This window comes from Paramormyrops kingsleyae, chromosome 19, assembly GCF_048594095.1.
Source record: "Paramormyrops kingsleyae isolate MSU_618 chromosome 19, PKINGS_0.4, whole genome shotgun sequence".
Classification (NCBI taxonomy): Eukaryota; Metazoa; Chordata; class Actinopteri; order Osteoglossiformes; family Mormyridae; genus Paramormyrops; species Paramormyrops kingsleyae.
Window position 1 is genome coordinate 12,887,273 of NC_132815.1, and position 15,197 is coordinate 12,902,469.

General features: G+C 47.1%; 1 protein-coding gene across 2 annotated transcripts in view; it reads right to left on the minus strand.

The window, feature by feature from the left end:
• LOC111841283 (intersectin-2-like) overlaps positions 1 to 15,197 on the minus strand; it is a 45,543-nt gene that overhangs the window by 17,216 nt on the left and 13,130 nt on the right. The window contains exons 3-16 of one of the 2 annotated variants that reach the window (XM_072702490.1): positions 13,456 to 13,548; positions 11,592 to 11,655; positions 10,079 to 10,242; positions 8,948 to 9,193; positions 8,586 to 8,682; positions 7,934 to 8,076; positions 6,590 to 6,653; positions 5,597 to 5,734; positions 4,875 to 4,966; positions 4,314 to 4,576; positions 3,503 to 3,652; positions 3,166 to 3,306; positions 2,723 to 2,810; positions 1,697 to 1,851 (exon numbers count right to left, since the gene is read on the minus strand). In XM_072702490.1, coding sequence (XP_072558591.1) covers positions 1,697 to 1,851; positions 2,723 to 2,810; positions 3,166 to 3,306; positions 3,503 to 3,652; positions 4,314 to 4,576; positions 4,875 to 4,966; positions 5,597 to 5,734; positions 6,590 to 6,653; positions 7,934 to 8,076; positions 8,586 to 8,682; positions 8,948 to 9,193; positions 10,079 to 10,242; positions 11,592 to 11,655; positions 13,456 to 13,548 — 1,898 coding nt within the window. The remainder of the gene's footprint in view (positions 1 to 1,696; positions 1,852 to 2,722; positions 2,811 to 3,165; positions 3,307 to 3,502; positions 3,653 to 4,313; positions 4,577 to 4,874; positions 4,967 to 5,596; positions 5,735 to 6,589; positions 6,654 to 7,933; positions 8,077 to 8,585; positions 8,683 to 8,947; positions 9,194 to 10,078; positions 10,243 to 11,591; positions 11,656 to 13,455; positions 13,549 to 15,197) is intronic. The other variant, XM_023806914.2, reaches the window with a different exon arrangement.

Consider the following 15,197-nt stretch of genomic DNA (forward strand, 5'->3'; position numbering starts at 1 on the left):
ATTCTGGGCCATAGCTTATGGATGGCAAAAATAACAATAAGAATTAAAATAATACTCAAAGATCCCTGCTATTAATGCACTTAAATATTTCAACCAAGGATTGTTATACGCACTACAGGGAACATATAACACCACGTATTTTCTAAATGTGGTTGAATTAAGGTGACAGCAACTCACAGAACAGGAAATGAATATGGAGTGAATAGAAATATCGGCAAAGACGTCAAAGTAAAGGAAAAAATAAGTTAAACACAACAAGAGCTTTGGATGTAGCGGCGGGCAGCATGCTCTAACAGCGACAGGTGGCCAGAACCACGTCACAAGTGACGGTCATGAAAGTGGCATGGCCTTTCACGGGATCCATAACCCACGGGGCTGGGAAGACGGGATGGAGGATGAGGGAGATGGGCACGAATGTAGGGAGACAGAGGGGGGGGGGGAAGAAAGCAGTGAAACAACCTTAATCAGAAGGAAGAGACTGCTAAGACAGCCCAGCAAAGAAAGGAGACCCTGAAGAAGACAGTCGTCCATATCCTCAAACTCGGCAGGACGCGAAGAGGAGAGAAATGGAGGGGAGAGAGAAAGATAGAGTGAAAAATGAAAGAGTTAACGGGGAAAATTAATGGGAGGAGGCTGGCCTGCTAAGTACTGGTATCGAAGGGAGAATGGCGTGGAGAGCAGCTCTTACTGTGCCGTTTAGGCCCACTGTGTGTCAGATCCGCCCCCCTCCCCTGAGATGTCGTCAGTCACAAAAGCCAGTGGCATCTCCACAGCCAAAAGCAGAATTACAGGTTGGGTGACATCGCTCCCGGCCCCAAACAGATGCCGACAGGACGCGTTGTCATGCCGATGCATCGCTACGGCCTTGTTAGAGTAAACACTAAACAGCACGTGAGGGGCTACGGCATGATGGATATTTGCATTTATTTATTTAGCAGATGCTTTTGTCCAAAGTGACGTACAAGCGAGGATCAGAGAGCAGAGGCAGCTTGTGTCTCTGGGACAACTGTGGTTAAGGGCCCTGTTTACTCTACCTGCCTTGGGATTTGAACCCACAACCTTCCAGAGGGGGGTAAAATACAGATGCATACCTCACTGAGCTATGCATTGTCCAACATCACAAGAATATATTTTAATTATGTTTGGGTTTCCTATTAGAGGATGAAGCCTGTGTTGTCATTTGCTGACAAACTTTGGAATGTCATCTATACTAATGTCTGCAAAAGGTCATTGGTTACGGCACTGCAGGGATGGGCACTAAAAGGCTTCACAAATCAAAGTGTGTGAAATCACGGTGGACTGTCAATCTCTGCCTTTAACCCAAAAGAAATCAAAGACAAAAAAAATAATAATAATGAGTAGTTGGCATTGATGGACAAAATGACGCCTCATGAACCATTTGCTGTAATTTTTTACCCCACCAGATGGTGCTCTTGGTTTGCTTTGGGGCATGCTTTGAGCCCATTTATGAACAGAGTGCAGTCAAAAAAATACAGCAAATGGTTCATGGGGCATCATTTTTGTCCATCACTAGTAGTTTGGTAAACTGGTCAATTGATAAGTCCCATCTCCTGCCAATTTTGAGGCTTCACTTTATTCTATTTACGCATGCTAATGCCCCCTGTATAGCACACTGGGCTATCTAGAGGTAAGCCACAACATGGATGCCTTTCTACCACCAGTAATGCCTCCTCACCTTGATGTCCACGTTGTACTGGTCCATCTCCGACAGTTTTGCCGAGGTCTCCTTCTCCAGTGTGTCCAGCTGCTCCTTGAGTTTCCGACAGACAATGTCCTTCTCAGTCACACCCCTCTTTACGGAGGAGTGTGTCGGACCTGTATACAGAAACACTACCTCTAATATCACCAAACAATATCTATTTCTTTACCCACACCTAGAGTTATGTCCTGTACCAGTTAAAAGTGTAGGCACACCTACTGAAAATCATTTTTTCCCCCAACAAGCTAACAAACCTAGGAGGGTGCAGTGGTGGCTCTGAGGCTAGGGATGTGTCGGCAATTGGAAGGTCGCTGGTTCGAATCCTGTGAATGCCAGGATTGGCACTCCAGCCACCGGAAAAAGATGTACACTGTTCCATTCCATTAGAACTAGTGTGGTGCTGAGGCATCACCCGCTGGACGACTACAGTCAGGTTCTCATCCCTGAGGTGGTTTGTGTGGTGGGTGCGGCAAGGCGCTGTATTAGCATGCGCTCATTACGTTAACAACCCTAAGCGCACCTCGGGGTTATATGGTAAGTATTTTCTTGTGAGATGGAGTACTGTGACAGATGACCTGGCACCCACAATCCCCCCTCCACCCAAATCCAATAGAGCTGGTTTGGGATGAGTTGGATCAAAGAGTAAAACTAAGGTAGCTAACTTATGCCCAGAACTTGTGGAAACTCCTGTACTGCTGGAAAAGCTTTCCAGGGGGTTACATCTGGAAGCTGGCTGAAAGAATGCCAAGAGACTGCATTGCTGTCATCGAAGCAAAGCTGTTGACTGCCTCTAAGCCTTTTACTCTGTGAATAATGTAGCTAAAATGCAGACCAATGTATTACAAGCAGGTGTATCCAGACTTTTGTCTGGTTGTGTACACCTACATTTTAGGAGCATAAGAAGCATGGACCACCCACGTGTCACACTGACATTTAAGTACTTCAAGAATGACTGCAGGGGGCGCCAGTTAACATGGAGGGTAGCAGGGAGATCAGACTCACCAGATGTGCTGTTCAGCCCCATGTTGCATAGGATCTCCTTCAACCTCTGCTGCTCCACAATCAGCTGAGAATGTTTCCTCTGCCCCTCCTGCACAAACAGGCCATGCGTTAAACTTCCTCAGAAAACGGGAGAATGCTGAAATAAACCCCCTCTGGAAACTTCACCCTATCTAGAAGTTATCGCTTTTATAGTAAATACCCCCAAAAAACAATCATTGGCACATTCTCCGGGAAAAGTGCGAAGATCAGTCTCTCCCCTTGGCTGCCAAGACCTGAAGACCGCTAATCAGACAGAAGCGGCACAGCTGTTGTATAACGCACAGCAGACATGGTGCCGGATCACATGGGAAAAAAACAGTGTTGAATCTATTTATCAGTGTTGCAGCTGGTGCTCGTCCCATAGCTGCTGGGATCTTGGACGGCAGCGGAGGAAGGCCACAGACCTCAAGCTGCCGCTGCAGGGCGTTGACCTCCAGCAGGCAGCTGTCCTGCTTCTGGTTGATCAGTTCCAGCTCTCCCTTCTGGATGCTTCTCTTGCTCTGCACGTCCCTGAGTCGGTCAGAGATCTGCTTGTGCTTGTCTCTCTGAAATTAAACAAAGGTCTTAAGAGTCCCGAGGGCATGGAATATTGTCACTGTGGACCCAAGCATGTGTACCATTAACATCTGAAAGGAAAACGTGTGTCTCCGATGGTCCGTATTCAACAGCTGGCCGATCCTTATTCCTGAAGGGGAATGTAGTCGGTCGGGCCAGACAGGTGCAGGACGGCCCGGTCCTCACCACAGCCTCCAGCTCCAGCTCCAAGCTCCTCTTCTTGGCTTTAAGCTTGACGATGTCCTCTTGTTCCTGGTTCCTCTGATTCAGCAGCTCCTGCCGCCTCCTCCGCTCCCACTCCATCTTCCTCTGACGCTCCAACTCCTGCTTAGCAGCCTGCAGGGACACACACGATCACGACCAAACACACACACGCTAATCATAGGCTGCACACTTTCATACACAAGCTAAACCAATAACCAAATACAAGCTTCCCAGCCATTCAGAGACATACATAAACAAAGTTTCACCGGTAAAGTAAACTAGTTTGAATAAAGTAACACTAATTCCATATTTGCTTGCCCAACACAGGGTTGCAATAATGAAGTTTTATCATCTTCCAGCCGGAAGTCTATCCAGGGCAGCACAGGACACCAGGCTGGGGGGGTACACCCTGGAAGGGATGCCAGCCCATCACAGGGCACCAGGCTGGGGGGGGGACACCCTGGACGGGATGCCAGCCCATCACAGGGCACAAAACACGCACACACTTACACAAGAACCTCACACTGCGGGGAATTTGGAGGCACCAGTCCAGCTAACTGCATGTTTTTGGAGGAAGGCCACAGAACATGGAGAGAACATGGAAATTCCCCTCAAAGAGTGGAGGTGGGATTCCAACCCCCAGCTCTGAAAGGTATGAGGCAACAGTGCCAGCGAATCACCAACAATATATATTTGGTAACCCAAACGTGATTGGCTGGGACTGGACCAATGACCAAAGAGCGGCTGCCTAACCCCAAGTACAATGGTAGCATTCCACAGCAGAAAGACTGACCTCCTTGCGCTCTAGCTCCTTTAAGCGCTCCTCCTCCTTCTGCCGTTCCAGTTCACGTTGCCTCTCCAGTCTCCGCTCCTGTTCCTGTTGCCGCTTCCTCTCCAGCTCCCGCGCCTCCTGCTCACGCCGCTCCTGCTCCTCCCGGGCCTTCTGGGCCCGCCTCTCTTGCTCACGCCGGTCCTGCTCCTGCAGGACCTGCCGCCGCCTCTCCAGCTCAGCGTTTCCCCGCTGGAAGTTCTCCTTTAGCTTGTCCTCGAATGAAACTGCAAGGAGGGTCATACACACACACACACACACACACACACACTTGTGGTAACCATGGCGATACGGCCAGTGTCCTTTGACCTCCAGCAATTGAATGTGAATTAGGTGATTCTTTGTGAAGATACCAAGAACGGCATATCACTAATACACACTTGTGTCACCAAAAACATTCACTAGCTGAAAGTGCCTGTGTGTGTGTGTGTGTGTGCATGTGTGTGTGTGTGCATGTGCATGTGTGTGTGTGCATGTGTGTGTGTGTGCGTGCATGTATGCACGCGCCCGTCCTACTAGTGTTACCATTACTCTTTGTCTTCTGAGGTGGGTCAACTTGAATTTCCTCAGGGACGATGGTGCGACTCAAAGGAAGCAATTCCCCCTGCTTCCCCGTTCTGCAAAATACAACATGCCTCCGTGTAGGTAGAACATGCTAGAACCTGGGACTCGGAGTTAGGCTACACAGGAACAACCGCCATACAGCTTGCCGTGCTTACTCATCAGGAGTCCCATGGCTGGGCTCCATCGAAGTATCTCAGCGTACGGGGGTTTTTTTTTTTGCAAAATGCAGCCTGGCTCTTCCCTGCTTCTCAATGATGAAGGGCTTCTTCCTTGCTCTATGGGACTTCAGTCCTGCTTCTAACAGCCTGTTATGAACTGTCCTAGCACTGTATTTCACGCCTGCACTTAATGTTTCCATTTCTTTTGCAGGTCATTGATGTCATCCTACGATTCATGAGGATAAATGAACGGTCATCTCGAGCATTAGGAAGTCGCTTCCGCCCTTTACCTGGCTGGTCTCTGGTCTTTCCCAGCGTCTCCTGTTTCACCTTATTCTTATGTATTTGCGGTCTTAGGAATTTAGAACCTGGAAGGAACGTGCCGCTCAGCGTAACCTTCTGCCAGCAGAACCAGCGTTTAAAAATGCTGATTTTTTTTCCATATAGAGTGGTCTCTATTTTTTCCAGAGCTCTATTTACTGCTCTGTCAGGTTCACCGATTGGCCCCCGGCGACGGCCGTCTACCTGACGGAGGGGGGCACCAGGTCCCCGGGAAGCACGAGGGGCAGCGGCTGTCCGGCCTTCGCCATGTCCACCAGGTGCATGGCCAGGATGAACTCCTCCGCCGTCAGCTGACCGTCCTTGTCCACATCTGCCAGGTTCCTTGGGAGAACATGTGGGAAGGTCAGCAACTGATCCAGGTCCACAGATGGTGACAACCAGCATAACCTCACCCAGATCATGAGGGGTCCAAGCATGTTTAAGGTAGGCTAGGCTAGGCTATGATGTTTGTTAGGTTAGGTGTAATAAAATGTATTTTCACCCAGGGAGAGGCTGTGCTTGGTTTTGGTAAGTTTTAGCTCAGTATCTTTCTTTAAACATTGTGAAAATAGTATTTTGATAGACAGATGTATAAAAAATAAAATGCCTTTTTTTCTATAAAAAAAAAATGCAGTGATTATTGCGGCACATTAAAGACCTGCGACACGCTTCTTATTGGTTGATTATCAGTAGGGTCCCATGAGTCATAACTCAGAAGTACAGACCACCCGCCTCGACCCGTCGCAGCAGCCGCCTGACACATGCTAACGGGAACAGACCATTTAAGAAAAGAAAACAGCACCAGAAATATCATGACGGCTTCAGAAACCACGTTAGCGGGGAGCTTTTCTGTTCTCCATTCAACCTGCCTGATCGGTCTGGCCCTGGAACTCAGCCAATCATAAACTGTCATTTTATACATTCTGCAGATGCTGTTACCCAAAGTGACGTACAACTGTGGGCACAGGGTCAACTGGAGCAGTTAGAGGCTAAGGGTTGCTGTTCAGGGGCCCAGCAGAGAAATCACTCTGCCAATCCAGGGATTTGAACCGTCGACCTTGCGGTTACAGACATAACGCCCTAACCAGTAGAGCCACACATAGAATGGACGGTGAAAGGATAGAGCTATGAAATTTAAGAGGGACAAACAAACCAAAGCGCACCACTGCAGCCGTGACGCACTCAGTGGACACTCACCAAACGGCAGCCAGCTGAGTCTGAGTGAGCTGAGATGAGGCCAGAACATTCCGGACCTGCACACCTGCAAGGCAGAAAAACGGCGAGTGGAACATGAGCTTCAAGCTGAACGACCAGAAAATTGGGGGGGGGGGGGGGTTCCCCACCAAGAAACCACCATTAACGTACAAAATGTTTCATAATCCCGTCGAACACAGCCTGCAATGTTACTCGCGAGCTGTGACTCATTTAATTACTGGAGCAATTAAATCAACAGCCAGAGCTCAGAGCCTTTTACCCGTGATGCTAAATTCTGCCATCTGTAATTAACGTGAACTGCTTTCCTATTATTACGAACATGCCTGACGAATCCCTGAGCAAGCTTATTTCAAACAACATGCTGTGTTAATTGTCATTAGAAGGTGCTAACTGGGTTCGCTGGGGAACCTGTCAGGTGCAGAGTAATCTTCTCCCTACACAACTCTATAAATTACTTACCATTCAAATGTTATGACCGCAGCACCATTCAGATTGTTAAAGGAAAAGCACAGTGATTAGTCTGACTCATTTGTGCGTTTATGGCTAGTCAGTAGTCTTACATTGCAATGGAAGAATTCCTTCCAAAGGTCATTTCTGTTCAGCACCTATTACCGACATGTTAAAAACACTAATATCTACATGATCATTATCTTACAAAAATCTTTTTACATCTGTTCAAAGGTCCAAAGAAAGAAGGCAATAGTCCCAACTGCAGACCATTAACCACATTCCAGGAAAAAAATGGTTCATTATATTTCTCTCATTTACTTAGATTTTAGTTTACTTTTACAGTATCAGACTAAAATGAGGAACACTAAGAAATTACTGAATATCCAGTACTAGCACAAATACAAAGAGTACCATAGCCAATACTCAAGCAAAAGACATTGATCTGTGTTGTTCTTGTCCAGCGTCTAATCAATTGAATAACATTCTGTACATGCTATTCACTGTGTAGTGCCTGATAAGTCAGAGTATCTATGAAGGAGAGGCCCAATTCAGTGATAAAGCCTGATTATCTCAATTTTCAAAAAAAAAAAAAAAAAAAAAAAAAAGCTTTTTGTATTGTCTTATTTCAAATGATAATTCAACAAATACTCAAGGAATTCAATTAAATCTGGCTCTTAGTATAATTTTCTCATCATCACGAAATAAAGTACAGCTTTCGGTTATACTAGATGTGATTGTGTCTTGTGTGGGGTTAGGGTTAACATTATCTTTTAAGATGTAGCTCCGACACATGAATGTGTAGAACTCAGTTTGTGCAAATTTGGGGGCCCCCAGCAAGCGGCCAGATACGTGGCAGGCAGCGCAAGGATCACCCACCCGAGAGGTAGTTAGTCATCTGCTTGTCCAAGCTGTTGAACTGCTGCCGGTATTTCAGCCGCGAGGCCTGTGGTACCGCCCAGTCAGAGGCACCTGTCTTGGGGGAGTTGCTTACTAGGGAGGTGGTGGAGGAGGAGTTGGAGCTAGACGAAGAGACCGGGCAAAAGGTCAAGCCCTTCAGATAAATCCATGTCGAGCTGCCTGCTTCAGAACGTCAGAATGGTAGCAGTCCATTTTACGTAGCACTCAGCAGCTGCTGCGTGGGACTTGGTGAGTCATAAGAGCATATTTAAAATAACAAGTCATCTTCTGGCTTGGAGAAACAGCTAAAGCTCATTGTGCATCAAACCACAGAAGAATGAGTTCTGATAGATGGTAACATTTATCTTGGCATTTTCAACTGGCCGATGAAAGTATCCGTTAACAATGAGACTAATTAAAATGAATTAATTCAGAACCATCTAACAGTGAGTCTAGTATCAAGACTGTATTTTGGCTGTATTTTTTGGCTATTAATGATCATTTCTATAAACATACAGAGGAGAACACAGGAGGAAAACCATCAACTGTGTACTGAGGTTCTCATTGTATGAATAAGATGGACACTCTTCATTCCGTGCCTCGATGGCCGCCGGCTTCTTTGAGAGCCTACCTGCTTGACCCGAGTTCCAGAAGGGAGTTCGACTTGGCCACTGGGGGGTTGGCAAAACTCAACGGGCTCGACGTGAAAGAGCTGGAAAGGGGAAGAGCTGCGGGGACAAAGACATTCTGGCTTGACTTCGACGGAGATGTGGCGCCACACTGGGAAGGATGAAGGGCCTTCAAGGCTCAATAGATGGTCAGTGTAAGGCAGACAAGGACCATGGTGAAGAGAGGACCTCAATGCTTTAGTAGTCTGTAGGTGAAGCGGCCGGTACAGGCGTTTTTAATCCTGCCCTCGTTTCTGAAGGATGGCTGGGAGGTTCCCGTGTGCCCAAGTGTTTATAAAAGGAATGGAAATGGAAGGGCACCTACTCGCTAGCGGCGCAATCTGGCCGTTGGCAGGGATGGGCTGAAGGAAGCCGCTGGTGCCATTAGCCAGAGTCGGTGTGCCAACTGTGGGAATCAGAGGCATGGACAATATGGAGGGCGGTCTGGGGGCGAAGCCAGACGTCAGGGCTAAGGGCATCAGCGGCGGCATCGGGCTCATGGAGGCCATGGGCATGGGTGTCATCATGGGCATGGCGGGCATGATGGTCAGGTTTGGCATGGAGCCTGTTCCTGAATTAAACAGACATTACATGTATTAGACCAGTGCTTCCCAATCCGTTCCTCAAGGACCTACAGACAGTCCACGTTTTTGCTCCCTCCCAGCAGGGAGCAAAAATGTGGTCCGTCTGGTCGGGAGCTCGGAGGGAGCAAAAACATGGACCGACTGTGGGTCCCCGGGGCCCGGATTGTGAAACACCACATTACACCACCAGCACATTCACACTCAAAGTAAACAAAACATATCAAGTAGCTAATGATTAATTATCGTGCATAACTTTAGCATAAGCTGAGAAGGGCATACAAAATAACAAAAGCCCCCCATTTTATGTGGCGCTACCAAAGACCCAATGGTAGCATAAGCTTAACAAAATAAATTCAAAATTTCTCTTTTACAGAATTATTAGTTCAATTTAAATAACCAGAGTGTGGTTTAAAATCGTCTACCCTGAGACAGAACGAGGACACACTTCTGTTCTGGGAAATGTGACATCTGTGAGGTTCTTTCTAACCAGCTACCAGATATTCCCACTTTAATTCAGCAACAAGCCAACAGAGGGCGCCATCTCATTTGCACCATTTTAACACCCAACATGACACAAAGGCACATTGCGAGCCCTTTTCTGGTTCCTTCCGTGTTTGGGAGCCAGATACTTCTGGTAACTGGCCCTTATCCAATCCTATTATTTGCAAGAACCCAATTTAAAAAAAGAATTAGCTGGCGACTGTTTTTTCGTCGTACATAAAGACCTCATTATGGTACCATTTAGGCTAGACGTTGTCTGAAAGGATTCAGGGACAGAAAGCTGGATGGGAGTCAATGTGCCAGCGTGACCATGATTGAAGTACACTTATGTGGAGGGTGTGTGGTTATGTGGGGGTGGGGGGCGGGCAGACCGTAGCACGTGGTGGGCATGGCAGGGGAGGGCACTGAAGTCTTCATGATAATGGGCAGCGCCGAGGGAAGGCACTGCCCCTGCAGCTTCATCTTGATCAGCTTCATGGCGATGGAGAATTCCAGGCGGTCCATCTTCCCATCCTTGCCGAAGTCGGCCAGCGACCTTCAGCACGGCGGCAAAGGGGAGAGGGTTAGCTGCTGCGGAGTCGCTTTCCCGCCAAAAAAATGAAAAACAAAAAAAATCCACGGAGAGTAGCTATTTCAAGGCCTATATGTCAACACCACAAAATTCAGCCACATGGTCTCTGGGGAGGAGGGGGGGGTCGGTGGCAGGGATTCCAGACTTAACTTAATCAGGCTGGACTTCCTGTCCCGCTCTGATCTCACTACTGAAACTTTATACTACTAAAGGAAAGGCGGAGATTTCTAACAGGAAGTTGAGGCCGGGGCAGGAAGCATGACTCTGCTATCCACATCCAAGATCAGACGTGCTTCTTTACGAGGAAGACTCCTTCCTGTGACTTCAGATGCACATAATGCACTTAAAACAATCTCAGTAAGGTGGCCTGATCATCCATAGCAAAAGGATAGGCGGGTTAGGCAATTGAGGGTCACAATACTCTCATTACAAGTAAATGAGTAACAGCGGTGCTCAGTGCGATACTGCTTCTCAACTCACAGGTAGTTAATAAAGGTTCCGTTTTATCACATGCCAGTAATACCTACTGCTTTGGCGTTCCCATCCACACCCTTCACTAGTATAACTGATTCACGTGCCTTTTACTTCTTTAAATGTTTACATTTAATTTCAAAATTACCTTTGAAGTGATGTAAGGGAAAACTTGCAGGTCTCATTAAAAAAAAGGGGGCAGTGTTGGCCTCTTTAATCATGTTGGCACAAATCAGGAAATGAAAATGAGCAGGAATACACACAGGTATCCAGCTGCAGAATAACACTGATTACTTGATGCACTGGCTTATGAGGACCCTGGATGACCCATGTGACCCTGTCCTGGGCAAGTGATTGGGCGAGGGGCACTTTTATTCCCCAGCTGAATTTACATTAAAAGAGATATCAGCAACCATTCAACAAAATTACAAGGACGCAAGTATAAGCTATGACTGAAAAACCAACCAACAAATACAGACATTTACTAGCAAGAATGCGAAATAAAAACTTTAATTCAATATATTCATGCTTATATGTTAATACTCTATTTAATATTTCCAAACCAATTTCTGTGTCTGCTTTTTTATTATTATTTATACAAAATTCATACTGATGAAAGCATACAAAGTGACAAATGGCAAAAAAATTAAATGATATGAGTTGCTGAAAAAAATACATTTACAAGATTATACACTAAAATTTGAGTGTGTGAATGGGGAAGGATGTGTCTGTAAACATCATAACTTTCGACCTGTTATCTGAACTGAACACCACAGTGCTCAGCAATACATCGTGTTTCTGGTTGTGCAGAGAGACAACAGAAAATCGCTGAACATCCTCACCATATTTCGGCCAGGATGGAGGACGGGAGGCCCGACTGCAGGAAGAATTTGCGTGCCTGGTCTCCTGTGGGGATAGAAACATATCAGAGCCCTACAGGGGGATACACATCACACATTACGCAGACTCAAACAGCCACAGATGCCCCCTACAGATCCCTACACATCATACATTACGCAGACTCAAACAGCCGCAGACACCCCCTACAGATCCCTACACATCACACATTACGCAGACTCAAACAGCCGCAGACGCCCCCCTACAGATCCCTTCACATCACACATTACGCAGACTCAAAAAGCCGCAGACACCCCCTACAGATCCCTACACATCACACATTACGCAGACTCAAACAGCCGCAGACGCCCCCTAAAGATCCCTACACATCACACACCTGCCGGTTCAAACGGCCGCAGACGCCCCCTACAGATCACACAGTGGCATGGAAGCTGCTCTGCTCAGGACAGGAAGTGATAAAAACTGCACAGATCATCTCTGGAGCAGCCTTCCATCACTTTAGGACATTTACCCCACTAAGGTGATCAGGAGGGCCCGCACCATTAAGGGCAGCACACACCCGCAGCATGGGCTCTGCACATTTCTGCTGTCAGGAAGACGACACACTTGAGTATCCACTCTGAATGTGTACATGGAGATGTTCGCAGTTCTCCGGTCAAGCCGCGTACACTGCACAGCCAGGAGAGCAGCAGTACATTGCAGATATACTGCCATGCTGCATGCTGGAGGCCACAAGGGGATCAAGCCACAAGGGACAGGATGAAAACGTAAGGGAACACAAGGGAACATGCACCTTGGAGCACAGTGCCACCTACAGGCAGACAAGAAAAGAGGGGCTCACAGTAATTAAAGAAAAACATGTGATAGTGCAAGATGGGGGGGGGGGGGATTCAGCTTAAGTCTATATACACACAGTGCCTATGATGGGGCATGACAGAGACTGAAACAGGAAACCACAAGAAACACTGACGAAACAATATATTAACGTGAAGAAATGATGCCAAGATCAGCGGAGGTGTGAGACAGTGGTGTGTGGGTTTAAGCCAGGACTGCAGACTTGACACCCCCACACAGGCCAGCACCGAGGTATGGCTGAGGGTGGGGGGTGTCGGCGCCACAGCCGGTTATTAATCGGCCTGAGCGTGCCGGATGTTTAAACACCTCCTGACGTACAGAGAAGGGTTGCCACAGCAACGGCGGCCCTCCGACTCAGGGAGGAAATGGAGGGGAGGGACTCAGATCCGGTGCTCAGCAAACCCACCCCCTCACCAACGGCTCACACTGGGAGGGCTCCCTGAGGAACACTACGCAGTCACCTCAGGAGGAAGAGGGAGGGGCATTTGCACGAGAACAATCTAACACGTACTGATGAGGACCGCGGTGCGCACACACACAGCGGAGTGGCACTAGACAGGATTTACATTTAGCTATTTATGTTTGATTTGCCAGATGCTTTTATCAAAGTACATTTTTTTGTGATAAGGGCAGAGGGCCGTCCCTGGAACAAATGGGGTTCAGGGCCTTTCTTTAGGGCCCAGTGGTGCAATCTCTGTGCCTGTGATCAGTTTGTTGGGTCAAATCCCAGCGTTGGCAGTTTCCTAACCTGCTGAGCCACCAATCGCCCCCAAAATGTGTTAGTGCCCATGGGGGGGGCGATCAATCCACTCCATCTTCATCAGTGCCGTCAGCTGGCCAACTTCCTGTCTGAAAAGCGACCCGCTCAGCCGTCGTCAGCTCACAAAGGTCCCCCCCCCCCCACCCATCACAGATCCAGCTCCAGGCCGCTAAAGGGCCACCCCCCCCATCCCGCAGAGAGCACAGTATCGACACGGCGAGGCAGAGCCCTACCTGATACATAGCCCATGGTGGGGGAGAGCGAGTCAAACTGCTTGTCATGATTGTCCCTCTCTTCCTTAGTGATAGCCCAAATGCTCTGGCCACCTGTGGGAAGAGACAAGGGTTTGGGGGCGAATATAAACAAAAGACATATATAAAAAGACTCTTTTCACTGTCAGTGCACAGTGGACAAGAAATCTGACGATGAAATGCAGTTTGGCATCTACTGCAAAAATACTAGAAACAGCGGTATGAGTTTTGCCGTTTTTTTCCACCTGACGTTTCATTAAAACTTTATAACATTCTGTTTTTTTAAATACATTAATTTCTGTTTTTTTTAATCACAATTCTATTTGTGTACTGTGTACTTTCTCATTTGTTTGCACTAAGTGCATTTGTTTGCACCATGTGTGCCGTCTCTGCACCCTGCTCCTCTCGCACTGTACGGCCGTCTGTACTCTATGCACTTCCTCCAGCTGGAACAAGAATTTCCCTCAGACCAATAAAAGTTCAGTTTATCTAGTCTACAATAAATAAGTGTGTTAAGCAAATTGTCAGGTATAGATGGTATACATAGTATAAATGATGATTATTGAGTAATGAGTACAGATAACATATGACTATGGATGACTGGCAATTCTTACTCAAGGAAAAATTTGCAAAAAAAAAAGGTCGACCGATTCAATACTTTGACTTTTTAACTGCAACACAGGAGAGGAAAGTCATGCTTTTGTTTAACCACATGTAGACTGAAGCACGTGACTTTTCAGGGCGAGTCTTATCGCTTAATGCACATCCACACCCGGGTCGTTCCAAAGCCACATTCATTATTTACAAAGCAAATCGAGAACAGGAACGCGCCGAAGTGCCGCCCACCACCAACTCCTATGGAAAACAGCACGTCAAAAATCACGCAGCCGGCTTAAAGGGGCAGATTCATTTCGGTGATGCATGTATTATGAATAACGCACCAATGCTAATGAGCTACTTTTTAAACAAAGCTGACTTATGTCTCAAGTCATTGTTTCATTTGGAATTTTACAAGTCAGGATCTGCAGCACATACATGCATATGAAACCAGACTAGTGATGCCCCCCCTAGGTGGTGACAGTCATGTCCCCAGTGATGCCATAAAGGGCTACTTTTGGCGCTCAACTGAGAGGATAAACATCAAGGATGAAACTTTAGGTCAAGGAAACAACTGCTGAGTTTCTAAACACACGCGCACACGTTAATATGCTACACTACTGGGAGATAATCGGTAATTTAAAGCACTCCTTAACGGTCAATGTAGTTACGTTATGCTGACTAACTGGCTGTATAAAACCGACGGAGACAGGCCGTCATGATGCAGCATGCAGTGAGCGAAAACTGCAGTGCATCGAAACACAGGCAGACACTGGCGCTCAAAGACATCAACCACAACAGTGACGGCCCGCTGGCTTCCTGCAGCCATGGCCCACAGACCCAGCGAGTGCGGTCCTTTTCCCCCAGAAAATTACAGTTCTGAACACAATGCTGACATGTGATTCCAGACTGTAATATATTCAAGATTGCATATGAAGATTGCTATATATGTAAAACTATGTAAAACTACACTACCCAACATTAAACACCTATATTTACCAACGACAGAGTAATGAGACTCAGAACTCTGACACCCAATAAACAAGGATTACATTTGGAAACCCAGAAGGCAAGATGCCCTTTTCAGAGTCTCTCTGTAATGGGCTTTGAAAGACATCGATCCCAAG